General features: G+C 47.9%; 1 protein-coding gene across 6 annotated transcripts in view; it reads right to left on the minus strand.

Annotated features, from left to right (window-relative positions):
• The window catches only part of LOC147419409 (Pseudouridine synthase family protein), a 142,200-nt gene that overhangs the window by 78,709 nt on the left and 36,533 nt on the right, over window positions 1-26,958 (minus strand). For 3 of the 6 annotated variants that reach the window (XM_086505979.1, XM_086505974.1, XM_086505978.1), the window contains exons 2-11: window positions 11,748-12,175; window positions 11,500-11,623; window positions 11,246-11,357; window positions 11,058-11,185; window positions 10,796-10,867; window positions 10,635-10,703; window positions 10,479-10,559; window positions 10,163-10,282; window positions 9,973-10,056; window positions 9,153-9,233 (exon numbers count right to left, since the gene is read on the minus strand). In XM_086505979.1, coding sequence (XP_086362105.1) covers window positions 9,153-9,233; window positions 9,973-10,056; window positions 10,163-10,282; window positions 10,479-10,559; window positions 10,635-10,703; window positions 10,796-10,867; window positions 11,058-11,185; window positions 11,246-11,357; window positions 11,500-11,623; window positions 11,748-12,175 — 1,299 coding nt within the window. The remainder of the gene's footprint in view (window positions 1-9,152; window positions 9,234-9,972; window positions 10,057-10,162; window positions 10,283-10,478; window positions 10,560-10,634; window positions 10,704-10,795; window positions 10,868-11,057; window positions 11,186-11,245; window positions 11,358-11,499; window positions 11,624-11,747; window positions 12,176-26,958) is intronic. The other 3 variants (XM_086505977.1, XM_086505975.1, XM_086505976.1) reach the window with 3 other exon arrangements.

Genomic DNA, 26,958 nt, shown 5'->3' on the forward strand with positions numbered 1-26,958 from the left:
AGATGCCGACTGTCAAACTCCTCGGTAGTGAACTCTGGATACCACCTCGTCAAGTATATCATTCTGCGATCAAAGAGTATCAGAGAGTGAGCCAGGAGAGCTGAGGCAGTGGCGGGATCTGAAAGACGTACCATGAATATGCCTCTGCAAAGTAATGTAAGTTCCGAGACCCGTCCCTGAGTAGTGCCCAGTGCAGTCTGACACCAATCACGTATAGAAGAGCGAGGTGGAGACTGTCCAATCATCCGGCCAACCAAGGCATGCTGTGCCAAGTGTTGAATTTTGGAGTCAATGCGTGTCAACAGGTCACCAGTACAATCCACGCGACAGGCAAGTGGTGATGGAGCGCCGTGTGTGGCACTCAAGACCGGCAAAACCGCCATGAAGAATGGGCAAGACTGGCAAACGAGAAAAGCAAGACCCAGAGTGAAGCTTGAACTCTTTCACGCTCTCTCTCTTTCTCTCCTTCCCTTGCAGGTAGTAGAACGATGCACACGGTGAAGGTTTGAAACAGGTGGGGTTGGCGGACTGTTAGGGTTTCGGAGAATTAGGGTTCTTCAGGGAATTAGGGTTTCAAGAAATTAGGGTTTTCAGGGATTAGGGTTTTGAGAACTTAGGGTTTTCAGGGATTAGGGTTCTCTGAGGCTGAGACGCGTGTGGCTACAGGCAGCAGAGCGCGAGGAGGAACGCGAGGTGACGGGTTGCAGGCAGGAGACGCCGTGGGTGCAGGCTCTAGGGATGGGGTTACGCGGCAGCAGGAGCGCGTGTAGTGATGCTCGCGACTGGCTGCAGGTTCACGCACAGTGCATCGCGCAGGGTTGCTCGCGCAGGCTGAGACGCAGGGAGGTTCACTCTCTCTCCTCTCTCTCTCTCTCTCTCACTCTCAGATGTCCTGTCTCTTTCTACCTCAGTGATCTCTCTTCTCCACAGGTGTTCCTTGTTCATGTGTTTGGCATTGCAACTGTTCTAAATAGGAGTCGAGGTACCCACCATATCACAAGCCAATTCTCATCTTCATTGCATCTTCTTTTGCCACCTTTGACATGGTATCAAAGCCCTATGATGGTACGACCACCTGGATGCTAAGATTTGGCAGATCCAATGCAGTTTTGGACATGATTGAGAGAGAAGAAGCTTGCTGTTTTTTTCTGGTTTTCTCCAAGTTTGGGGCAGATTTGGGTAAGTGGAGGCCTTGGATCCTCGTCTACAACTTCCCCGTCTTTACCCTTGATTACCCCAACCTCTCTTCACCGAGGGGAGCCCGATGGAGGTCTCAGGATGTGTAGCAGTGCTGGATTGTTTTGGTTTCCTCCCAAATGGATTCATGTTATCGTGTCTTCTCGCAAGGGGAGCAAGCATGCGGTTGTTGGATCAAAGCGGGGAGTTATTCATTTCCAACTTCTTCTTCAGAGAGAAGTAATTGGACTGCAGTAGGATCTTCATCACTTTTGGAGGAGGTTTCTATGGCTGTGTTCTCTTCGAGGAGATATATTAGCAGATTTGTTGTGCCTTTTACGAATGCACATCTTTCTTGGAATTGTTGACGGAGCTACATGTCCGATGGGTAGTAGGTTGATGATTCAGTAACACTGTAGTCTTTTGTATCAGATTGTGGATTGTGGATGACAGAGGGGGATTTCTTTTCCTCTTGAAGCAGAGGATGCTCTTGTGATTTCCATTGTCCATCTCAGGATGGAAGTTCCAGTTCCGGATTTAGTTGTCTCTTGATCATCTAGTATGCAGCATTTCAAGTGCATGTTCCAATGCATGTGTTGGAATTGGCTTTGACAAGTAGAGGGGGATACATTTCTATCTCCATAACCACTTCTTGTTTGATCGTACGACTTCCTTGGCTGAGGTTTAGAGGTGGAGCATGTCGTGCCAGGTCCTTAGCCAACAATGACAACAGCTCAAGGAGGTTTTTTTGGAGTGAGGACTTCTCCTTTCTGCATGTTCTCTCCTTCCCCCGTGGTAGGGTGGCCCTACAGATTGGTCACTTCTTTGCCCTCTTGCGAGCTTGTCAATATCAGTTGTGGGACAGTTTACGATCCTTGTGAGCTAGTCTACACCAGTTTTAGGACAGTTTGGAACCTTCAATGGGCAGTTTTTCTTGATTATCGACAGCACATCTGTCCAGATCCTTTGGATGACAAGTTTGCAGACAGAGTCGACAGTTAGTGGGACATTTAGTTCCTATTTCCGCAGCCAGCAGCATGTGGATGCTTCTTCCATACATCCCTTTGAAGAGCTCCTAAAACCAGCCCGTGGGGCAGTAGGGTTGGCTTTCACCCGAAATTCTTTACTTTAGACACACACACAGAGCACTTTGCAAAGAGAACCTGCGACGGGAATTAACACTTGAATACACACACGGCTCGGAAGCTAGAATGCCCCGAGCAGACGCCGACAACCTGTAGGCCCCAAAATTGGCGCCCCTTTCGGTATTTCTTTATACTTTGAGAAGGTAAATTTACAAAGTAGAATCCTGGGAATCCTTGTCTATATCCAACTAGATACCACTTGATTTGGCCAAATTTCGGCAACATAACAACCCCAAAACTTGTGCGAAACCAATTCCCCTGCTGGAACTCACTTCCACTCGCATAAACCCTCTGATTCCTGCCCAAAAACAGTAAATTCAGCATGCTGTATTTACTGGTTTTTGCCCTGTTTTCAGCCCCAAACAGTCCCCAATTGTCCTCTGCCAGTGGGGCACTATTCCCAATGGTTCTGGCGTCCGTATGGCTGAAATACAGTCAATTTATAGCGCATACACAGCGCTGAAAACGCACATGTACGGTGAGGTTATGACCCTCACCGGTGCCTGCTTTGGAGTAGCAATTAGCTACTCCTGTTCCTGCTCAAGGAGGCTCTTGCCTCGGCACAAAAGCATGAAACCACACAGCTGTACATCAGTCAAATGAAAAGCCCTCTTGTGGGGCATCACATAACTGCACAGAGGGAAGAGAGAGAGCAGTGTGTAGTGTGTAGGTCATCACTCCTAGCACCACACTGTACATAGAGAGGAAAGCATGCACTCCATAGCTCTTAACCTGTGACACGTTCACAATGAAGCATCCCCCCAGCATAAATCGAGCGCCCCCTCTGCTGCCCTTGACCTGTAATGCATCTGTGAACACATAGATGCAAAAAGGGGAAGATTTCCATGGCTGTCAAAACCTGCGTATCGCTGAAAACGCAGCAAAACAGCCCTGTAAACACGCATCTGATGCCTTCCAATGCTGAAAATGAGCTCCTTGGACCTAGGCAAAGTCATGGGAAGCTCAAAAATGGAGAGAAATGGCTGAAAATCAGCGATAACAGCCTCCAAAACTGCTCCAAAAAGTCAGTTACGAGTTCTATTCTCCCAAACTTGGTAAATTGGCCAAAAAGTATCACTTGGCACTTATACATATAATTTCCCCAAATTGGGCTTCTTGCTTAAAAATCTCCCAACTGGTGCATCAGTTGACTTTGCAGCAGAGCAATAAAATGTTCCCCTTGTCATTCTGAAGCTAATGACACGAACAGATTTCATGGCCCAAAATAGCAGTTCCCTAATTTTTAGAAGATGCTTCCGTTGGGCTCCCATTGGTCTTCTGACCATCTATCCCCATTGAGACCGCATCCAAAAATGCAATGTGACACAACTGTCGGATACTTTCCTTTGGTGACTTTATGCCTTTATTGGCTTCACTTCCTAGTATCCACCAACTGGTAAGTGCGACGGGGGGATCTACATGATCTTGGACTGAGCCTAGACATCCTTTTCCTTTAAGAGTTCCAGTGCCGACCAACTTCTCGTTTGCGAGTGAAACTACTGTTCACATTGGCCTACAATGTCCTCGATTGCATACCATAAAGACATGCCATGGATGATCTTGTGTAGTAAGCATCCTTTAATCCGCAAGAAAGACTGTCAAAACATATGTACAAATGACTTAATGAGACCTTCATACTTTTGTCAATTGTACACTGCTGTTGCACTGAATCCATGAGTACATTTGATGTGCTAGCTCTATCATTACCCCTCCTTTGCAGACATTGGGTTGGGACATACGTAGGCTGTAACCCAAAGACCTCAAGGTAAAGCTGCAATACATTTGGTGACTCTTACAGTTCATGCTCTTCCATCCACTTTGCATCCATAGGTGGATAGTTCTTGAACTTTACCACATAGCATCTTGCAACCTGTCCCTTAACTTTTTACCTGTGCAAGAGGCTCTTGCCTCTACAAACCAGCATAATGTGACGTACCACCCACGACCAAGTAAGCTCAAATTTCAAGATGATTTACCGATGCGTCAAAGAATCCAAGCAATCGCCTCAGAGAATCGGCAAGCAGTGTGTCACCTGGCAGACCCACATCACTCCCACAGGAGATCTAGTGGCCAATCTACCACCATGAGACCTCTCCCTATCTCATCTTGGTTCATACTTGCAAACCCTAAAAACGCAGCAGAAAATCAGCCCTAATTTGACCACTTTTTAGTAGGGCGTACCTGCAGAATTTCCCGTTTGTCCTGTGAAGAGGAACCCTCTTCCATAATGCCCTTCCCTTTGTCGGCCATGGTGTAATCCCGCGTTCCTGCACTCTGTCTTTACCCAAAACAACCGAGGCTCGCTCTCTGAGGAAAAAGTGATTGATGTCCCAGCAATGGAACCTTGAAATCGGCCCGGGGTGGGGTGGTATGCGTTGGCTTTCACCCAAAATTCTTTACTTTAGACACACACACAGAGCACTTTGAAAAGACAACCTGTGACGGGAATTAACACTTGAAAACACACACGGCTCGGAAGCTAGAATGCCCCGAGCAGACGCCGACAACCTGTAGGCCCCAAAATTGACGCTCCTTTCGGTATTTCTTTATACTTTGAGAGGGTAAATTTACAAAGTAGAGTCCTGGGACTCCTTGTATATATCCAACTAGATACGACTTGATTTGGCCAAATTTCGACAGCATAACAGCCCCAAAACTTGCGCGAAACCAATTCCCCTGTTGGAATTCACTTCCACTCGCATAAACCCTCTGATTCCTGCCCAAAAACAGTAAATTCAGCATGCTGTATTTACTGGCTTTTGCCCTGTTTTCAACCCCAAACAGTCCCCTAATTGTCCTCTGCCAGTGGGGCACTATTCCCAATAGTTCTGGCGTCCGTATGGCTGAAATACAGTCAATTTACAGCGCATACACAGCACTGAAAATGCACATGTACGGTGAGGTTATGACCCTCACCGGTGCCTGGTTTGGAGTAGCAATTAGCTACTCTTGTTCCTGCTCAAGGAGGTTCTTGCCTCGGCACAAAAGCATGAAACCACACAGTTGTACATCAGCCAACTGAAGAGCCCTCTTGTGGGGCATCACATACTGCACGAAGGAAGAGAGAGAGCAGTGTAGTGTGCAGGTCATCACTCCTAGCACCACACTGTACATAGGGAGGAAAGCAAGCACTCCATAGCTCTTAACCTGTGACAAGTTCTCAATGAAGCATCCCCCCAGCATAAATCGAGCGCCCCCTCTGCTGCCCTTGACCTGTAATGCATCTGTGAACAAATAGATGCAAAAAGGGGAAGATTTCCATGGCTGCCAAAACCTGCGTATCGTTGAAAACGCAGCAAAACAGCCCTGTAAACACGCATCTGATGCCTTCCAATGCTGAAAATGAGCTCCTTGGACCTAAGCAAAGTCATGGGAAGCTCAAAAATGGAGAGAAATCGCTGAAAATCAACGTTAACAGCCTCCAAAACTGCTCCAAAAAGTCAGTTACGAATTTTGTTCTCCCAAACTTGGTAAATTGGCCAAAAAGTACCACTTGGCACTCATACATGCAATCTCTCCGCATTGGGCTTCCGGCTTAAAAATCTCTCAACTGGTGCATCAGTTGACTTTGCAGCAAAGCAATAAAATGTTCCCCTTGTCATTCCGAACCTAATGACGCGAACAGATTTCATGGCCCAAAATAGCAGTTCCCTAATTTTTAGGAGATGCTTCCGTTGGGCTCCCATTGGTCTTCTGACCATCTATGCCCATTGGGACCGCATCCAAAAATGCAATGTGGCCCAGCTGTCGGATACTTTCCTTTGGTGACTTTATGCCTTTATTGACTTCACTTCCTAGTATCCACCAACTTGCTAAGTGCGACAGGGGGACCTACATGATCTTGAACTAAGCCTAGACATCCTTTTACTTTACGAGTTCCAGTGCCGACCAACTTCTCGTCTGCGGGTGAAACTACTGTTCACATTGGCCTACAATGTACGACCGTTTGCAACTTCAAAAAGAGGGTCTCAAAACTAAAACGAAAATCATTGGAAACAAACCAACAACTAAGGAGATGCTTCTAAGGCATTGTCTTTTGTACAACATTTTGACATCGCTTTCGCAAGAGGGCGTTACTGAGAGCACTCTAAGGTTCGGAGAGCTCTCTCTTACTTTAAGGGGAATGCTCGAACTTGGTGGTCCACGCTTCTATTAAGCAAGACTGCACCAGTTAAATGGCTGAAATTTAAGAGGCTTTTTATTTCTTCTTGGTTGACTCGAGAGTATGAACGTGATATACAAACTGCTGGAACCATCTTCGGATGACCAAGAAAAACACGGTGGACGCTTATTGCAAGAGATTCTCGAGCTCGTTTTTACCTGGCTCTTCATTTAAGAAGATCTCGTTCAAGGAACAGATTGAGCGGTTTACCTTGGGTCTACCTACAGAGATCCGAGATCGCTGCTTGGAACAAAAGTCAGCTTCCAATCAGGAGTTGATGAGTCATGCAAAACGGGGTCTTGCCATTCACTCGCGCAGTTTGCCCTACCCCACCGATGAGATCATGACACATAGAGACGAACAGACTTCAACAAATGAAAGTACAAAGAGAAAGAGCAACCAAGAAAAGAAAGATACGCGACCCAAGCTTACTCCCTCAGGAGCGGGCTCGCTTCATCAAGGAAGGGAAGTGCTTTGGATGCGGGGAAACTGGACATATCTCCGCGAAGTGCCCTAAAAAGGCACAGAAAGATCAGAACGACAAGGACGACGAAAGGCCTCAGGGTTAAAGAGCAGATAAGGAACGTGGAAGAAAAGGCAAGATGAAAACAGGACTGGTTCCAGTTTGTGTGGGTACCAATCCGAACACGATGGACGAGAGTACAAAACTTTGTCGAGCTTGGGGCAAAGTGAAAGACCAAGGAGCCCTGATCTTCTTTGATGGAGGAGCCAAGGCCAACTTCATTTCACCGGAATTTGCGGCGGGGCTCCAGATCACTCCCGATCAGATGGGACCACTTGCGCAGGCAGTTCTAGCGGCACCCGGCAGGGACGTAGCCATTACACCTGTCATTGGCAAACTTCGGTTGCATTGTCAGGGGTATTTGGGGCATGAGGACTTTTACATAATGCCTTTGAAGGTTGTCATGTCCTCTTGGGAATTCCCTGGTACCACAAGAACAACGCCGTAGTCGACTATCAGGCAAGGAAAGCGACATTGAATATAGAGAAGGGCAGAACCATTATACTTGACATTAAACTTAAGGGCAAGTCTGTCCCTATTGTATGGGCTTCGGCCATTTCAAAATTAATGAAATCCAGTCTGTTTGTTTACTCGATCTTTATGAAAGAGTTGAGTGATGAAGATAGGACAAATATGTCTGAACTTTATAAAGACCGCCAAGATTATCTCCACTCTCATGCCGATTGCTTCTCAGAGGGCCTGCCAGGCGAGTTACCACCTTCTCGTCCTGAAGATCATACCATTGATCTGATTCCTGGAAGCACACCATCGAACCGGCCACCTTACCATGTGACCCGAGCACAGAACGAAGAGATTATGAACCAAGTGAAAGACCTCTTGGAAAAGGGTCTCGTACAGCCTAGTACTTCACCGTATTGCTCTCCAGTGTTGTTGGTTTTGAAGAAAGACGGATCTTGGAGAATGTGCATCGATTATAGAGCTCTCAACAAAATCACCATCAAGAACAGATTTCTGATTCCTAGGATCAACGATATACTCGACAGGTTACAGGGATCCTCGTGATTTAGTAGGATTGAATTGAAGAGTGGATATCATCATATCCGAATCGCGCCGGGAGACGTCTACAAGACAGCCTTTCAGACGACTTTTGGGTTATTTGAGTTTTTGGTGATGCCTTTTGGCTTAACCAATGCTCCTGCGATATTTAACCAGATGATGGACAAGACTTTTCGAGAGTACAGGCTATTTGTTGGCACTTTCTTTGACGATATCATTGTTTTCTCCAAGAATGAGGCAGAACACAAAGATCATCTGCTTTAGGTCTTTCAGGCATTATGAGATCACAAGTTGGTGATTAATGCAAAGAAAAGTGAATTTTTCCTACCAAAGATACACTTTTTGGGACACGATGTCAAGGCTCCACTGTGCAGGGAGAGTGCAGATGTGCAAGTGTTGGGCCGAACTCAAGACTCAAAACTCAATGACTCATAGAACACATATGACGCATAAAACGGACTGAGTACATATACAACCATAAAGAGCAGCGAACGGTTAATACAAATATCTCTAACAGTCCAGCTACGCTTATCTCTGAACTATGGAGGTGGTGAACTGGCCACGGTGTCCTCTATACCACCACTCCCTGTGTCTGCCACCTGTCATTGCCCAGGTAATAGTCCGCCCAGTGTGAACCCAAGACTAACTGTAACTGCCTGTCCAGAGCAAGTGACACAATAGCCCTGCTACATTTATGTGTCTGGTCATATGTTTGCTAGCTCGTTATTGTTGCTGCAGGCTTCAAATTTTCAATTTCCCACCTTGCATACGTTCAAAGTTTCGAAACGTCTTAAAGGAAAATCATGAAGTAAGGTTTAACACAGAAAATCTGTGCAACCTTGAAGAGGACGTTTTAGGCTTGAACAAGGGCCAACCAATTATTTTTCAACTCAATGAGTACCGCTAACATTGGCTCATTCAATCCATTGGGAAATGTCAAGTTTAGTCATACACAATCGTGCACTAAAGAGGCTCTATAGAGCTAGAGATTCGCACTTTTACGTTGGATCGGGAACCCACCTGATGAAAGTTCAGCCATTTACTTTGTCAATGGAAATTTGAGTTGTAAAACATTTCATGTAAGCAAAGCAAGTGCAGGGTATTTGTGCACAAGAGCTAACAAATTTACCAAGTCCTTTAGAGCTGTGAATACACCAATTTCTGCATCGGACACATGTTTCGATAGCCAAATAACAGCAGTGTATTGTTTCTGCAATAAAGTAAAATTCCTACTTTAATTTAAGTAAATACTTGGATAGAAATTAAAAACTTAATGTGCTACCACAGACTATCAAGCAAACAAAACTTGGTTAGAAATTAAAACAATGATGCGCTACCACAAACTACCTTCCAATACAACCATAAATACTTCAAAAATTGGATTGAAGTAATGATAATACATCACCGATGACCAGTAGCTAATCCCAGTCTGCAGATAAAGAACAGTGCTGATGCTGCTGCCCCCCGCCCCCCCCAAAAAAAAACTGCGCTAGGGAAGAGCAATTGGAAACAGGAAAATGTGGAAACTGCAGAGTAATAGTGGAAAATCATGTGTGTTTTGACTGATCATTGTCCCATAATATCTCCTCCTTTCAATATGACCATGAAAGATGGCCATGCATCTTAACATATCCGACACTGTGAACTGTGAGTATCCATGGCCATTAACCACCCTTAATTTGATATGTATCATACAACTATAAATTCAAGCGGGAAAATTAGAGGATTATGTTCTTAATGGAATTGTTTTCTTTGTTTTCATTTACTATGAATTTGATTTACACCTTGATTTTTACTAATGCCTTACTTTAGAGGTGATGATGATGTGCAATCTTTCTAGATGACAAATCTCGTTTGTGTCAAACCATGATGAAATAGCCATAGGTTTTGTGAATCATAATGCTAGAAAATGATCTCACGCGTCACTAAGCCAATAGCTTTGTGTTCACCTGCTTTTCAGACTCGCCCTCAAGCATGTGACTTCGAGCATCATTTCCAACAAATTGAAGATTTCTCACTTTAACCTGCCCTGCCTCAATATTGCAAGTGTAAACAGACATATTAGCTTTGCAGATACTGAAAGCATCAGTATATCCAAGCATTGAAAAAATCCATATCCAATCATGACGTTATGTTTACCCATCCTTCCTTTAGAGTGTTGATAGTAATTTCCAGCTTCTGAATTTCTTCTTTTACTGGTAAAGAGTGAGCATTTATGATTTCCACCAGAAAAGGACGTCCTCTCCCTAGCATTCTTACCTGAAAAATGTGGATGAAAGTCACAACATCTCTTTATTGAGTAGTGTGGAAGTCAAAAATAATGGTTGATGTATGACTCTAGTAACACAGCTACAAAGAATCGACAGTGATATTCAAATTCAAAGGTCCATGACATCAAATAGCATTCACAACAAAATCAACAACACAAATAGAAAAAACACTCCACAGAACTCACATCAATGTCTTCTCGGCCGGACGCATGGAATTTGTATGAGTCAGCTTTAAAATGTGGAAATACCACATCTGCAATAATTTCCTGCTCGGAAAAGTTCACTGTCTGACCATGGTGCAATTAACAGTAATAAAAGATAAATTTTGAGGTAATCGTAACCTGTACAGAGCCATCTCCCTTCCGGTCCTCATCAATTAACCAGGGGCTTTGACTTACATTTCTTGAGAACTAAAGAGCCAATAAATAAGTGTAAGCATGCTTGCATATTAGACGCAATTCATCCTAGCAGCAATAACTAATCAATATAAGCACTACACCACCTTAAGGTACCTGCCACCAATAAAAATGGAACTCCGGTGACAGGAAACATCCAGCTTGCAAGCATCATTACACTACAAAGTTTGAACACAAAACTCATTAGTTTACAAACCCAAATGGATAAAAATGTGTGCAAACTTGGAAAGCTAGAAGACACGAGACCAAGGAAAAACCATCCTAACTGTTTGAAGACAGGCCCTTTACAAGCGGCGAAACATTCAGAAAACAGCATAAAGCTTGCACATCTTTGAGCAGTAATCCTACCTTGGGAGGTGGGCTTGAATATATAGCTGTAAAATCTTTGAAGGAAATTGAAGCCAGACAACGCTGAATGGCAGCCAATGATTCCACAGGCTCATCACAATCACCACTGCCCTCAGTGGGTGCTGCAACTAAGACAACATTCGATATGACAGAACGTATAACTCTCAAAATAGATTCTGAGCTTTTACCTTTTCGTTTTCTCTTCAATGAGCACCCCGGAAACCCCAACTGACCCACTGTTTCCGGATGCTTATAAAGTAAAACAATCTTAAAGTTTGATCCAGAATCATAAACTGCTTGCTGTAACACGACCACAAAGTGTAAAATACAAAGATGTGCATTCATAACAAGTTTTCTTTTAGCAAAAAAAAACAAAGAGAGACAATGCCTTGACAGTGAGCATGCAGTGCATCAAATAACATGAGGGCCCTATGAGAAGTACCAATGCCTCTTGCATGGGTTTGACCAATGCCCACTTCAAAGCCTCTTTCAAAGGAACCAAATGTTCAGTAAGATGCTTCCCTTGTAATACACTCTGTGACCCATGTTTGTCCTGAAGATATTGCCTGATTCAACAGGATAACACCAAGAATAGGCCACAATAACCACGAGATAGAAAAGCAAATCAGGCATGACCGCATGCTCTGGTGAAAAGTGGAAAAGAAAATGCAGAGGCGTAAAACAGCTTACCAAACAGCCCGCTCTCTAACAAAAACCACCCCTGGTACTGTAATTTCAAGAGAGAAACTATCAAACCGATATCCCACTGTTCTGACAGCCTCTATGATGTTGGCCTTGCTTAATGAAAAGCTGCTCTCTTTATTTTTCAGAGGCATCATTGAAGGTGTATATTCTGTGGCAACCTCCAAACATTGAAATATTCCAAGACACGCAACACAAAGGTTGCCTGTACTAGCAGCTAGATGACCATCTTGATATATTTTCCCATCAGAAACTTGTTCACCTGACGGAGCAGAGCCTTCCTGATCCTCTTTTGTGCCACAAGTCTTCTTCAAGAGGCAAATCTCGATCCACTCAAGAAGAAACCTGACAAAAGAATGATCTGAGTATACTTCACTTCGTATACCAAAGACTCGGAAAGTGCAAATCGGGCAGACCTGTATCAAGACAGAATAACTTACTGTAGTTAGTAACTTGATGTAAGCACATCAGATGTAGATTAGGTTATCAACAAAAGTCACATAGCTAGATGAATCCAGGATAAGCCCAGATTCACCTTAAGAAAAACAAGTAAGACTACATAGTGTATGCTAAAAATGCTTGGCTGGCTAGCGGTAAGTGAGTTTTTTCAGTAGGCATGTGGTCACAGTTTTGAGGATCATGACCACCCCAAAAAAATTCAAGAAACTCCCTTGGTGTTTCGACTGCACCTGTTGATAAAATATTTGAGGATATTCGAGTTTTACATGATAAATTAAACCATCGAAGCACTGTTTCTTGATCAATGTTGCCAAAGCCATTTTTAGCATCATTCTCCAAACCAGCAGCACAATTCCTCCTTTAACAAATATAACCACTTTCTAAACAACTGATTCAGTAGATGACAGCTGTAACTTTCAAGCTAATAAGGTAAATTTCTGAAATATTCCAGAATCTTGCTTGAAAATGAAAGGTTGCTAGTATCTCCGGTGGCAAGTTCGGCTTCAATCTAAGATCCAAGAATAGTCAAAATCTATTCCCAGTCCTTTGATAAGGTCTAGGTATATATGTCATAGCTGTTGTCCAAGCTATGCATGATAAAGGTGATAATCGTATTCTTCCTGTTTGGACAAGCAACAAAATTGAGGTCACATATTGTGAAGTTTGGATCTTTTTTTTTCCGAGAAAAAGATCCTTCTGTTAGTTAAGGAAACTGCCCATAGGGCTACAACCTCCTCTACAAGAGAGGACTACAACAATCATGATGGGGAGACTCTCCCAATGAAAAAACAACATATGTACGATGAGGCTAGATCAGGGGATGGGAGGAGGGAAGAGCCACACAGGTGGACGGTAGTGCCATCGGAGCACACTCTGGACCACGGTGAAAAGTGGCCCAAGACGCCAAAGTCGAAGAAAAGCCTCTCTGCACTCCCGCATGCAGTCGGAACTGCCCTGGAGTCTATCGAACTGTCCTCCGAGAGTATGAACCAGCTCAAGCCAAAGACCCCGAACAGTGTCTGCTGGTGGTACAGGGCGAGCCTCGAAGATGCGGAAGCAACATGCCCACCAGATGAACCAGAGTGTCACGCCACTGATGAGCTCCCAACACACCTCTCTCTCACTGCACCACTCCCGTGGAGTAAGCTTTGTGGCAGGCTGGAGTGTAGGTCGCCCCCCCTCCATCACTATCATCCTGATGGTGGATGATAGACAGCTCAAAGTGAAGTGCCGGGCCCGTGAGAGTGGACCAAGCAACTGCCCCCCAATTGTACTGCTGAGCGGTGGAGAGAGCGGGCATCAGCCGAAGAACACGTAGCCACACCTGCTGTGCCAAGGGACAGTCCCAAAGACAGTGACGCTGACTCTCCACAAGATGGTCACAAGTTGTGCATGCGGACAAGAGGCCACTATGCACCAGCCAGCTCCCAACTGCTGTAGCTCTGTGTGCGACCAGCCACTGAAACACAGTGACTCGCCTCGGCAGTCTGGAGTCCCACAACCTCTCCCAAAAAGCTGCCAAGAACTCAGCTGTGAGACCCTCCTCCTGCCAATGAGGTGTTGCAGCGGGGCGAGCCTCTCTCTGTGCTGCCAATATATGACGTCCCAGTCGAACAGTGTACTTAAAGAAAGGGACACCTGGGTGGTCTGCAAAAGAGAAGGGGTCCCTCCAGAGCCACTCTCCAGGATCCCACTATACTCATGCCCGTGGACAGCACTCCCAAGCCTACAGTCTCCAGTGTCCAGTCACAAGAGCAGCTGGGTCAATATCGATGACACAAGTCCTCCTGCAGATGCCCACCACTCGGATCCTCTGAAAACAGCACTCTGCCACCTGTGGGGCCTCTACTGCAACTCGCTGTAAGCGTCCCTCACCCTGTAGCTCAAAAAACGGGGAGGGAACAGTCTCTGCGCAAGCCCGAACAGAGATGAGAACCTCCCGTCGTGTGAAGGCTCCCATCCATCTGGGCGCTGCTAACTTGAGAGGCGTGAGCCACTCACCTGGTACTACCTCTGAGATGTCCTGGCACATGCTCTGCACCCCTCTCATGCCCTGTAGTAGCTGAAAGCCCTGTAGCTCCTCTGACAAGCCTGCAAACTATAACCAGTCACCTAAAGAGCGTGTTGGACCCACTGCCATGGAACCCCCCAAGTGACCTCTCTGAGTGCTGACCATGGGGTTCCAGACAAGGGGCTTTCGCAGGCGCTCCTCCGTGCAAGTAGGCTGACGCTGCTCCAGGCCTCGCCGCAAGTGCTCCCAAGATCGTAGCAACCCCACAGCGAAGCGATCCTCCAGTCTCCTGCTCAAACCAGCTCTACGCATCTCTGTAAAGATCCATCTAGTCGAAGGCTGCCGAGGGCCTCCTGCCTGAGGCACCCTAGCACGAAGCCGCTGTAACAAGAACTCCTTCCAGGGCTCCTCACCTGGAAGAAGACCTCGGACGATGAACTTCCCAAGAAAGGCTCTGCTCTGCTGTGCTGGGTCTATGATCCCAAGCCCTCCCTAGGAACAAGGAAGAATGATGACCTGCCAAGCCACTTTGGCCTGGGCTGTTAGAGTGTCTCGCCCTGACCAAAGGAAATTCCTGATCAACCGCTCAACCTAGCTGATACAAGAACTCGAGAAGATCCAGCAAGAAGTGATGTACCACATAGTAGCCAACAGCACCTGGTTGGCCACTACAACTCTGCCAGCCAAAGAAAGTCGTGCGAGCTCCAATGTAACAACTTTCTCCTGATAGACAGGAGAAGGGGAGCAATCTGCTGCTCGGGAGACAAGTCCAAACCAACCTGACAGCCCAAGTATCGAACAGCAGTCCCTGGGGGAATCCACCTGAAACCCTCGCCTGGCATCCAGTCGGGCACAGGAGCACTACCAACCGAGAAAGCCATTGTCTTTCTCCAATTGATCAGTGCGCCAGATGCACAACAGAAGGTCTCAAGAGCCTGCTCACACCTGTGAAGGTTGGCCTCCTGGCCATCCAAGTACAAGGCTGAGTCATCAGCAAACTCAACGTCCAATAGCTCATCTCCCCGAATAGGGAGTGCTAAGCCCCGTAAACCAACCTGTTGCGACACCAAAAACCTGCTCATCGCCTCAGCATAGAACAGAAAGAGAAGGGGGCAAGAGGGCAGCCTTGTCTGACCGAACGTGTGAGCATGAAACGATCACCTCCACCTCCTGACAAAAGTACTTGCCTATGTGCCCGTATGTACAAAGCTGACACCCCTCTGATCCAAGCATCTGAGAAGCCCATCCGGCGTAAAGTTCCCTCTAGAAAGTCCCAGTCAACTCTGTCGTAGGCCTCCTCAAAATCGAGAAGAAGGATCACCAGATCTTCACCACAGAGCCGCGCAAGGGCAGAAGCCTCCCAAAAAGTAAAGATGTTGTCAAGGATACTGCGCTCCTTGACAAAACCTGTCTGAGTCCCATGTAGAAGGCTCTCTAGAAGTGGCTAGATCCTCAAACTCAGAGCCTTGGCAAGAATTTTGTAGGCTGAGTTGAGGATCTTGATGGGGCGCCACTATCGAATCTCATCCAAGGAGCCACCCTCCTTGGGAATGAGGTACATCAGACCCTCACTCATACTATCAGGCACCTCTCCTGTGTGCAAGATGTACTGAAAAGCACTACAGAGATCTGGGCCCAAGCAAGTCCCAGTCCTCCATGAAAAAACTGGGAGTCAAGCCATCCTCACCTGGACAACTACCACGGGGGATTGCACTAAGAGCCATGTGCAGCTCCTCAAGCTGAAGTGGTAGCTCAAGCCTCTGACGCATCTCCTCAATCACAAGGCAAGGCATCTGTGCCCACACCTGCTCCCTGCATGCATGCTACGCTCTGATTGAGGCTCTGCAGACAGTAACTCACGGTAAAAGTCAGTAGCAGCTGCACCCATGTCCTCTGGCTCAGAAACAACTGACCCGTTGGGCCTCCTCAACTGACTGACCTTGGCATGCGTATGTTGAGGTCCCACTGCCTCGAAGAAAGCACCAGTCACTCTGTCACCCACCTGTGTCCACTAAGATGCCTGTAGATGGAAAGCAAACTTATGGCGCCGCTCCTCTGTGCTAACAAGCTCCAGGCGAGCCTGCTCTAGCTGCTCCTCCAACCAAGTACTGCCAGGATGTTGTTCCTGCATCCTCTGCAAGGAAGCAACGCCCCGTCTGAGACGTCGCTGCTCCTCTCTCGTTGCAGCCAGGCGAGCCAAAGACTCTTGGAGATAGAAACGACTAATCTGAGCTAGTCCTGAGGCCACTCTGTCAGCAGGAGAATCCTACATGTCTAAGCTCTCTGTCCAGAGAACCTCTACTCGCTCTCTGAGTGCAGAGTCCAGCAAGACCCTCTCAGGGATGCGTAGCATCATGCTCCCCCTCCTCTGTCTGTCTGCCACTGTGAGGATCACTGATGCATGGTCCGAGAAGGAAGTCCCTGCCAAAATGCCAACTGTCCCACCCAAGTCACTCAAATGGTCACTAGTGTAGAAGCGATCTATCTGTGATAGATTCACTCCTCCCACTGTGCGGTCCGAACTAGAGAAGGCCACGCTGTCTGGGGGGGGGCTCACAAAACTAGAGTGCTGCCACACATTCGAGACCCTCAGAGTCATACAAAACCTCTCCCAAGCTGCAAGCTCAACTCCATGCACAAAAGCATGTGGCTACCACCAATCCTGTCAGAAGGGTCCTCCAACATGTTAAAGTCACCCACTATGCACCACTGTTCTGCCTGCGATAGAGACTCAACAATCTGTGACCAAAACTCTGCTCGTGCACTCGCCACATTTGGCGCATATATGTTCAGGAAGCCCACAAGGCAACCCTGAACCTGCATAGTGATCCACTGAGCCCTGCCTGGCACAATAATCCCTCTGCCCACAATGGCCTGCTGCAAAGAATCCGCAATAGTCATACATACCCCACTCTGGATGCCTCCAGGTCCAAAAGCAGTTGACCAAAAAGTATCATACCGTCCATGCAAGAGCTGACCACAACGTCTAATGCGACTCTCACACAGATGATGCTCCTGTAGCGTAAGGAGATCAATCTCTCCTCCCACAAGGCAACGCTGAAGCACCTGACGCGGTCGGCCCCGCTGAGGCTGAAACTGAGGACCCACCAAGTCCCTGCACATTCCATGAGACGATCCTCATGGGGAGCGAGAGAGAATAGATGCTGCCGCAGCAGCTAAACGTGCTATCTTCGAGGCTTGCTTGGATGGGGAGTAATCCGCATCCGAGCGTCCTCTAGATAGGCGTGACTGCAAAGAGTGTCTGGCCCAAGCCCAAGTAGAGCGAGCCGCACGTAAGCAACGTCCTCTGTCCAGGAGTCCTCTTGAATGTGTACATAGCATGGCAAGCACTGCGTATACAAAGAAGTGAACCACAATGTGTCTACATCCTACTGTATCTGGAGGGGTCACCGCAAACTTGGGCAATGGCCACAAAGTCTGAAGCATGTCTGCGACTCCTAGGTCTTCCATGTGGTGAGAGAACTCTAGGACCTGTGTATGCAACCACTCCAACACTGAGTCGAGATTCCACTGAGTCTGGTCCCTGCTTGAAAAGGGAAAAGAGAAGCCAACTGCCAAGTCCAAGGCCTCTATCCCCCTAGCTGCAAGAAACAGAACATGAACCCTGAAGCAGGCTGCCTCATGGTCTGATGAGGGGTCGCCGAGAAAGTGTGTAAAGTCGTAGTCAAAGAAGTCCCATCGATGCCGAATGTCGAAGCTCGTCAGACCACGAGGGACAACTGCAAAGGGAGACGTCTGTACCTGTAGAGAGGGTCGCAAGAAAGGTTGTCCCTCTCTCGCCAAGTGACTCGTGGCAAAGGTGCTGCTCAGAGATCTCCTAGCAGTCGGAGATGGCCCTGCCACCTGGGTCGACTATGGAACTGCAACAGGAGGGGGGGGGGGGGTAGGGGCAGAGGGAAGAGGGGGAGAAGAGGGGTGGGAGGGAGCGGCAGAGGTAGAGGGACGAGGGGAAGAGGCGACGGGAGCAGGAGAGGGGGAGGGGGGGGGGGATGATGAGGAGGAGGGGAACTCTGGGAGAAGAGGGGCTGTCGAGGATGAAGTTGAGGTGGGGGCTAGAGCAAGGACCTCATCTTGCTCAAGAGGACCGAAACGGTTCCCTGTGGGAACCCACTGCTGTTGGCAGACGCCTAAGGACCACTCTGAGTGCCAGGCTGTCGTTGTGGCCCTTGCCGTCGTCGACCACAAACCTGCTGTCATTCCTCCTCCGCTGGAGCCCCAGGCTCAGAGGGTGGCGCTGCATGTGTGCTCTGTGTCTCTGCCTGTGGCTGTTGGCCTGCCCTTGTAGGTTGGGACTGAGTCTGTGGTGTAGGTCGAGGCCTCCTCCGTGGACAGGCCTTCGCAAGATGGCCCATCTGTCAACAAATGAAGCACTGGTTCGGGAGGCCCAAATACTCCACGCTCTGTCTAAACCAACCCCCACTCACCCGAGGCAGAAGAATGACCTTCGAGAGAGTGAGAGTGTCCCTAACTAGAACGCGAACTGAGGGAATGCCGGCCACCTTGGCAGCTACTGAGGCTGCCGTGCGAGGTGTCTCCAAGACAGTCCCAATCGCTGAGCCTATCCTGGACAAAAGTGGTAGGTACTCCCTCCGTAAACCAGGAAAGCAGACGGAGACGGAGATGTCTGTCTCCTCTACCAGAATATCTGAAGCTGGGTCAAAACCATGTCTCCACTGTCGAAAGTGGGCTCGAGCTACTCGGATGGTTAATGGACTCATGGCGATGATCTTGGACGCCATCTCGAGGGTCTCGAACTCGATCTGGTAGTAGCCTCGTCCGAGGATCTGAACGTCCAAGATCTTGCCCACCTCTGCGAGAAGGCGGGCCTGGAGAAGATCACGCAGCTCTCCTCTATTGGGTCTGGTACTGAGGATCTTGCAGATGATAGAAGTCACCTGCAGGCACTCTACCTCTGCAGCTAGGCTCGCTTGCTCTGTCGATGATAGAGCAAGTCGAATGGTGGTCTCAGCGGGGTCGGACGAAGGGGCTTCAGTGGAGTCCTTCTGTGGCGGAGCTTGAGCCTCCATCTGTGTCTACTGTTGTGGCGGAGAGAAAGCGGACAAAACAAAATTTCTGCAAAGGGACCCCGGCAAGCACTATCAAAGAACTAGCACTGCCAGAGCCAATCGACAGAAGAACCTTGGCGTGAGAAAAGGAAAAGCAAAATGAGCCTCAGGTCGGGCGGGGCGGGGGGGGGGGGGGTTTCAGTGAGTGAAGAGATGTGGGGGAGGGCAGGATAGGCAGCGAAGCGAGGCGTGGGCAACGGGTGAGGGCAGCGGGCAGCGCCGTGAGGGCAGCACTAGGGGGGACAGGCGTCAGCAGAAGCGGGCAGGCGGGCGGGCGGGCAGGGGAAGGGGCAGCAATAGGGGGGACAGGTGTCAGCAGAAGCGGGCAGGTGGGATGGCAGCCAGCGGGAGGGGCAGCGCAAAGGGGTACGGGCGAGGGAGCTGCACAGGGGCGGGGTTGGAGCGAAAAGAATGGAGCGCGAGGACGCACGAGGGGGGGGGGGGGGGGGGGGGTTGGCAATGCAGGAGGGGAGCGGGACAGCAGCAGCGAGCGCGATTCCAAAGTCACTTCGACCGTCGAGTTTGGATCTTTGTACTTCTTGTTAGAGTTTTGGCATCTCAAGTGAACTGCCCAAAGTGATCCCATCATTTATTTTGTCTTTTAGGTATTTATTTTACTTATTTGTCAAAGTCTTGGTACTGCAATATACTGAGGCTGCTATATATGCAACCCCTTGTCTCCATTGTATTACACGTTTCAATTATTCACTACCAAGGTTGATTGGTTCAAGAGAGACTGTCTCTCTCTCTCTCTCTCTCTCTCTCTCTCTCTCTCTCTCTCTCTCTCTCTCTCTCTCTCTCTCTCTCTCTCTCTCTCTCTCTCTCTCTCTCTCTCTCTCTCTCTCTCTCTCTCTCTCTCTCGACATCAGGAGGACATGGATACAACCAGCACAGGAGTTGGGCACGAAGATGGCTTTCTACAGAGAGCATCTTCTCCAGCTTACAGAGGACGGTTTTGTGACGAGGCCCAGATACATGGACACTCACTTGTCTCATGGGATACGATGTGCTATTGGCCAGATACGCACATCTTCACACCAGCTGTGGATCAAGACTGGGAGATACAGTGGAGTACCAGCAGAGGCCAGGACATGCCCCTTGTGTGGCATGGAGCCAGAGACAGAGTTGCACTACACATGCCACTGCCCGTCTACTACGAGATACGAGGCCACTTCCACTGCTTGTTTAGAGAGGGCTTTGGATCACTCTCAAGAGTCATGCAGTACGAGGATCAGAGATGCTTGGATTTGTTTCTACTCGAGCTGCGCCGACACAAAGAGAGCCTGATGAGAGAAGAGGCTAGCCACTCTCAGAGACACATCACAGACTTCTTTAGAGCAGACACTGGACACCCGGAGGAGCTAGTACCACAGCAGAGCTCGTCGCCTCACACCAGAGGCACACTGATCGACCGGGCGACCGAGCTGGGGAGATCCAGACGCCAACGACTGCGGAGGACAACACAGCATCGACGAAGGCTACATCAGAGGATTCGGATCACTTTGGCCCGACATGCACGACGCCCGGTCAGACTACTGACCATGGAGGAGATTGATGAGATCCGCCAGCGACCGATGCTGGATCTCTTGTGATTTAGCTACCCCAGCTAGCTGCTCTGCCCCGTTCACACCTAGCAATCCAGGATTCCATAGTATATTTGTTTTGTCATTTTGTTACTCTGACTCTGTATCAGATACACCACATTGTAACCTTTTGGTCTCATAGGTCACTTTGGCCTTTTGAAGACGTTAATAGTGACCTAACATTTCATTTCTCTCTCTCTCTCTCTCTCTCTCTCTCTCTCTCTCTCTCTCTCTCTCTCTCTCTCTCTCTCTCTCTCTCTCTCTCTCTCTCTCTCTCTCTCTCTCTCCCCTTGGTCTCTATGCTTCCGCATCGTCAACATTGACATGGTATGAGAACCGTGTTGGTGAAGAACCTTGGTGAGGTGGAGCTGCACCGCAAAGAAGAGAAGAACCCTCTTGTCGCCGGCAGCACTCCCCTCCCCCTTCTGCTTCCAGCGTTTTAAAACGCTCCGTAAACAACCCTCCCCGCCTTGGGCAGCTCCCCATTCCGTTGTTTTAAAACGCTGCACTTTGGTCGTTGGCGGAGAACAATGTTGGAGAGTTCAAGTTGCCTGTGGAGAGCTGCTACCGCCGCCACCCGTCCTTATTGCCCTTGCAGTAGCGTTTTAAAACGCTAGTCGAGAGGCCCCTTTGGAGACGATACCGGAATGGTAGCGCTTCTCTGCCCGCAGGCTCTCTTGCTGACGAGGCCCTATCTACAGCGTTTCAGAACGCCATTCGGGCAAGCCCTTCGAGTCGACTGCCCCTTGCTAAACACCGCACCCACCCCACACACCCCCCCCCCCCCCCCACTTCTCCGTTCTATTTTTTCTGTGCATAGCGTTCTAAAAGGCTGTATGCAACGATGTACTAGGCGCCTTAGGGCCGCAAAGAGAGAGAAAGTGGAGTTGTCTAGGAGGCTTGAAAAGAGGGATATCGGCGCTCAAGAGAGGGCATCGGAGGAGACTCACTCTGTGGCTTAACGGCTTGAAAGAGGTAAAGTTTGGTGAAGGCAAGAAAGAAGTTTTGGGAAAAGCGGCTTGGAGTTTATTTTACGGCTTGGTTTGTGCAGCCACCCTTGGAGTGCGAGAGGTATACCAGATCTTGCAACTTCAACTTGGGCCTCCCTTGCTCGAGCGGCAGCAACAAATTGAAATACGCTCATTGGAATTTGATCATGCGACTCTAGTTCTCACAAAAAGGATTATGGGATATTGTCGACGGCTCATAGCGCCGTCCCACGAGGGATCCCAACAACAGGTACACCCGCCTTCAAGATGACGAATATCTCAAATCGTGTGTCGATTGGGATGCGGCTAATGCAAAGGCAATGTCGGCCATTGTGGAATCTCTTACAAAGGACCTTTCTCCAGCCATTCACACTTTGAAGACTGCCAACGATATGTGGTTCAAGATTGTTGGAATGTTTGATCGGGATTCTACGATGCGAGCAGTCACCCTTCTTGGCCAATCATTTGCCATCTAGTTTCCACAAGGATGTAAGGTGCAGCGGAATGAATGTTGAACTTTGCTCAACATGAGTGCTCCGATTGTGCTTAAGGTTCCTTTTTTCTTATGAAAGGGAGAGCCTTCCGTTCTTCATGAGAGAGTGCAATGGACACAAACAAAGTGAATGAACACTATGAATAAAGGTGTTGAGACTGAGAGATAAGAGAGAGAAGAATAAGACACCAGAATGTTGTCAAAACCCTCCTCCGAAGGCCCCACTCTCTATGGGGAGCGTTCTAATTATGATTGCACAAATCTCTACAATGCTTGGACTTGCCAACGATCTCGACGACGATGAGGACAACGACGAGACGGGCTGAAATCTGAGAATGCTAATGGCTGAAATCTGCAAATCTTTCTCTGCTGAATTCTGACTCTATGTCGATGACGATGTCGACGACAACAATGTGACGACGACGCGCTGAAAACACAGATGCTGAAATCTGCGTTTTCCAGGCTGAAACTGCAAACTTCGTGGAATCTGACCGTGCGACGAGGATCTGCGAGGTTCGGGGGTTGTTCTGGTGGTGTCTAAAGGCTGAAAACTGAAAACACTAGTCCTAGGGCTGATTCCGTCGCGAAGATCTGCAAAAATGCTGAGGTTGTTCTACAAACCAAAAACGCTAGGGCTGAATTCTGTTGTCTAGTCAAATCTGCTATGGACCTGCTGATGCAACTGCTAATGCTAGGGGATCTATTGTCTTCTGGCCACCGGAGCTGCTCTGCAATGCAAAAACGCCAAGGCTGATCTAGAACTGAAAACGCTAGGCCTTCTGTTGAGAGAAAACGCTAGAGTTGTCGCGGGTGTTGGTCTTGCTGAGAAGTTGCCTCTTGAGCAAGGTGCTCCTGCTGCCTCTTCTCCTGCTGAATTTACTGTCCAAAAACGCTGTGTTGCTGAGTCTCGGAATCATTGAAATGCTACCTTGATTCGCTGATATGCTGGCTGCAAAAACGCTGTAATGCACGCTGGAAATCGCTGCAATGCAGGGGCTGAAATCGCTATCCGAAGGTTCATTAACGCTGGTCCTGCATGCTGAAAAACGCCAAGCCTTAAAGCTGAAAAACGCTGATCTGCAATGCTCCAAACGCTGAGGTTCTTTGGTCTTGGTTCTTGTTGAGAAGATGCTCCAGAGGGCCTGCTGCACGGGGTGCCTGTGCTCTCCTTCCTGCTTCCCCAAATAGTGCTAGCCTTAGGTTGCTTATATATTATCTTAGCAAAATTGCCCTACCTAGTTCCCAACAAAAGTCACTTAATAAATAAGTGAAAAATGTCAAAAATACGAAAAATGGGTTTAATGCACTAGAAAATTCCTTTGATGGATTGTCATGGATTCTGATGAAAATGCTTATGATCATGCTGTGTGCAACCGGAGGATATGCATCTAATCTAAGTGACTGGTCATGCACGGTCTGCGAAAAAGTGCCAGATCACTTCCTATTCTAGACTGACTTGACTGACTGAACCCTGGTCATGATGTAGCTTGTCCACGGACACATAGGGTTGGATGTGTCACGTGACATCCCCTCCTTTTCCAAGTGAGATACTGATACCGAACTGAATGGCGTCAAGGGAGATCGCCAATAGCATCCGAAATCTTAGAAGGGACTCTTCGCCGGCCCACTCTAATATGTGGGTCGTGCGATACTTGAACTTCATAAAAGTCTGCAACGCTTGCTTCTTTGGGCCGCGCCGAAAGCGACACAAAGTCTTCTGTGGCTCCTTCGATGCTTCAACTTCGTCTAGAGTCATGCTTCTTTCTTCTTCAAGAATCTCCATGGCTGAAAAATTCCTGAAACCACTTCCAACACAAAAACATAAACATACCTATTCCATGTAAAGTGACTAGGAAAAATCTTGTCTTCCTCAAAGACTGTGCATGCAATGTAGATGAACAAAGAGACGGAGTGCCAAACCGTTCACCACACACACGCAAACAATGAGATCGAATCTTTCTCTTATGATCTAAAGCAATCAACTGTGGCAATTCACAACGGAAATGCCCATGCTTGGTGCTCATACTTTCATGTGCTCTTTCTATAACTGTGTCGTGCCAAGGAAGAGACATGGAATGTGACTTCCTTGAATGCATACTTTTCAGCTTTTCATGAACGATCCGCATACATCCGTGCTCATCCATGAGTGAAACGTGCTCAACGTACAATATGTCATGCCTAGGAAAAGAAATCACATAAAGACGCTGACTAAAATACAGGAAACGATCACGAATGAAACACTCGAACAATGCGTGCTGACGAATCATTTGAACACAGATTACTTCCTGTAAGGGTTCTTTCGACCTAGGCTCGAGAGCCAAGATCGGTTCTTCCTGAGGGGTTCTTTGGACCTAGGCTCGAGAGCCAAGATCAGTTATTCGTGATTGATCGAATCTGTAATGAGGTTAGCTTCACTAGAAACAGTATCAACTAACCCATCATTCTTGTAAACAATCACATCGTGGTCATACAAATCATCATGCTCGTGAGAAATCACATCTTGATCATGCTTGTCATTATCATGCAAATCCTGTGTATCATGTTGTGGAGAAGACGAGTCCAAGAGAGTCTCCTCCTCCTAAATCCGTTCAATCTTAGCTTGCACATTAGAAATGAGAGATGGAGAATGAACAACTTGCTCTCCACGAATGACAATGGGAGAGTCACTTTTGGTATTGATAGTGAACGTATTGTCCACCCAATCAATAAGAGGATTAGGCTCACAAAACCATCGAATGCCCAAAATCATATCACATCCTGAAAGAGGACAGACTAAAAATTTTCTTCGGAAAGCAGCTTGTTGAACTGTAAACAACACATCAAAGCACTCCTTCGTAATGAGAGAATCCGTACCGGGAGCGAAGCCAGAGACCTCAAGAGGACTAACCTCTGGGCGGGCTCTCTCAATTCTTGCGTGCGGAGGTCCCTCTGAACCTCACGATCGGCCTCCAAGGCCGCTCCTCTTGCTTCGGCTTCCTCCTTTCTTTGTGCTTTTCTTTCTTTTCGTGCATCGCGCTCGCGTTCCAAAGTAATGCGAGTCGCTTCTTGTTGTGCCAACGCAACGCGATTCGCTTCTTGTTAGTGTCTCATCATGTCCATCATCGACTTGACCAAAGCCTCCATAGGATTTGGTACAATTCCTGGCGTAGATGGCGTCGGGTGAGGGTCAGGAAAACCTCCATGGTGAGGAAAAGTTCACGAGGAACTTGGGTTCTTGTGGGTCTTAGGTTCTTGGGTTCTTGGGGGTCTTGGGTTCTTGAAGTTCTTGAGGTTCTTTCACTTGCAATCTGTGTTTGAGAAGGATCTTCTCTTCACCCGAGTTCTACTCTTTTCCGCGAAGGCACCCCTTGGCGGCCTTGCACTCACACCAAGGTTGCTTTTTCCCACCTCACGTCAATTAGCGGGCCGCTAAGTGCACGGTCCGCTCTCAATGAGTGAAAAGAGGCACAAGGGGAGGCTGGACAAGCCCTTTTTTCTTGGGTCTCCTGTCACTCTTCAAAAACACGAATAGGAGTCGACTTGCCAAGTGAACTTGGGTTCGTGCGACCTCAACAAGCAAAAAAATTATGTGGTTGTCACAAAACAGGACCGTACACGAGCACTTGGAAAATCTGAAAATTATAATTCTTTGAAAACATGAGAGAAGGGAGAAGATCGACACAGTATTGGGAACCAAAAGATGGGCTGGTCCCCCCCCCCCCGTTAAGAGTATTCTTTTATTCAGGGAGAATTCTTAACAAGCACGAGAACCCGAGGAAACCCCTCCGTTCTGTAATCTTAGACCCGAAGGTCGTGCTTCCCCGTAAAGGGCTTGGGCACAAGGCCGTTCCTTCCCGTAAGGGACTTAGGCGCGAAGCCGTACTTTCCCGTAAGAGACTTAGGTGTGAAGCCGTACTTCCCGTGAAGGGCCTTCCCGTAAGACGGGAGATTCCTACAAAACAAACCACACAAACACGCTACAACAATTCGTATGGTGAATCCACAATAGATACCTGTCGCTCTTGCGCAGGAAAAAGCGACTTCCGTGCTTCGTAGTCTAGCGATCTCTTGCGGCGGCAGAGTCTTCTCTTGCTGACGTTGGTACCCCCTTTGAGTGACGGTATGTGGTGCTTTTATAGCTCCCTCGCCACGGCACGAATAGCTGCTCGCGTAAAGATCGCGGCCGTTTTTTTTTTTTTTTTTTTTTTTGTACGCTGTTCTACCCGAAATAGGGAGAGAGAATTCGCTGGCTGGTTTTGTTGCTTTATCTTCTAAGTGGCTGCCCACTTATTAAGTGGGCGGCCGGCATATTTTAAAATTGGTCTGAACCTGCCCAAAAACTCAATAAAACCTTATAAGTTAAAACCAATGCATTTCACAACACTTCCCAGGCGTCCCTGGATGCAACCACATGCACGAATGCAATGCAAACATAGATTCCTCGTGGGAAAGCATCTGCCTTCCCGCGATTGTTCCTGCTTTTCGTAAAAAGCTTCATTGAAGCCATCTTTATTCTTGTGCTTGCGTTCTTACGCGTATTTTCTTACTCAGTTCGGATTTCCTCCGTAGCCTACGGAATGCCCACTTTTTGATGCACC

This window comes from Adiantum capillus-veneris, chromosome 29 (assembly GCF_014529385.1).
Source record: "Adiantum capillus-veneris isolate H3 chromosome 29, ASM1452938v2, whole genome shotgun sequence".
Lineage (NCBI taxonomy): Eukaryota > Viridiplantae > Streptophyta > Polypodiopsida > Polypodiales > Pteridaceae > Adiantum > Adiantum capillus-veneris.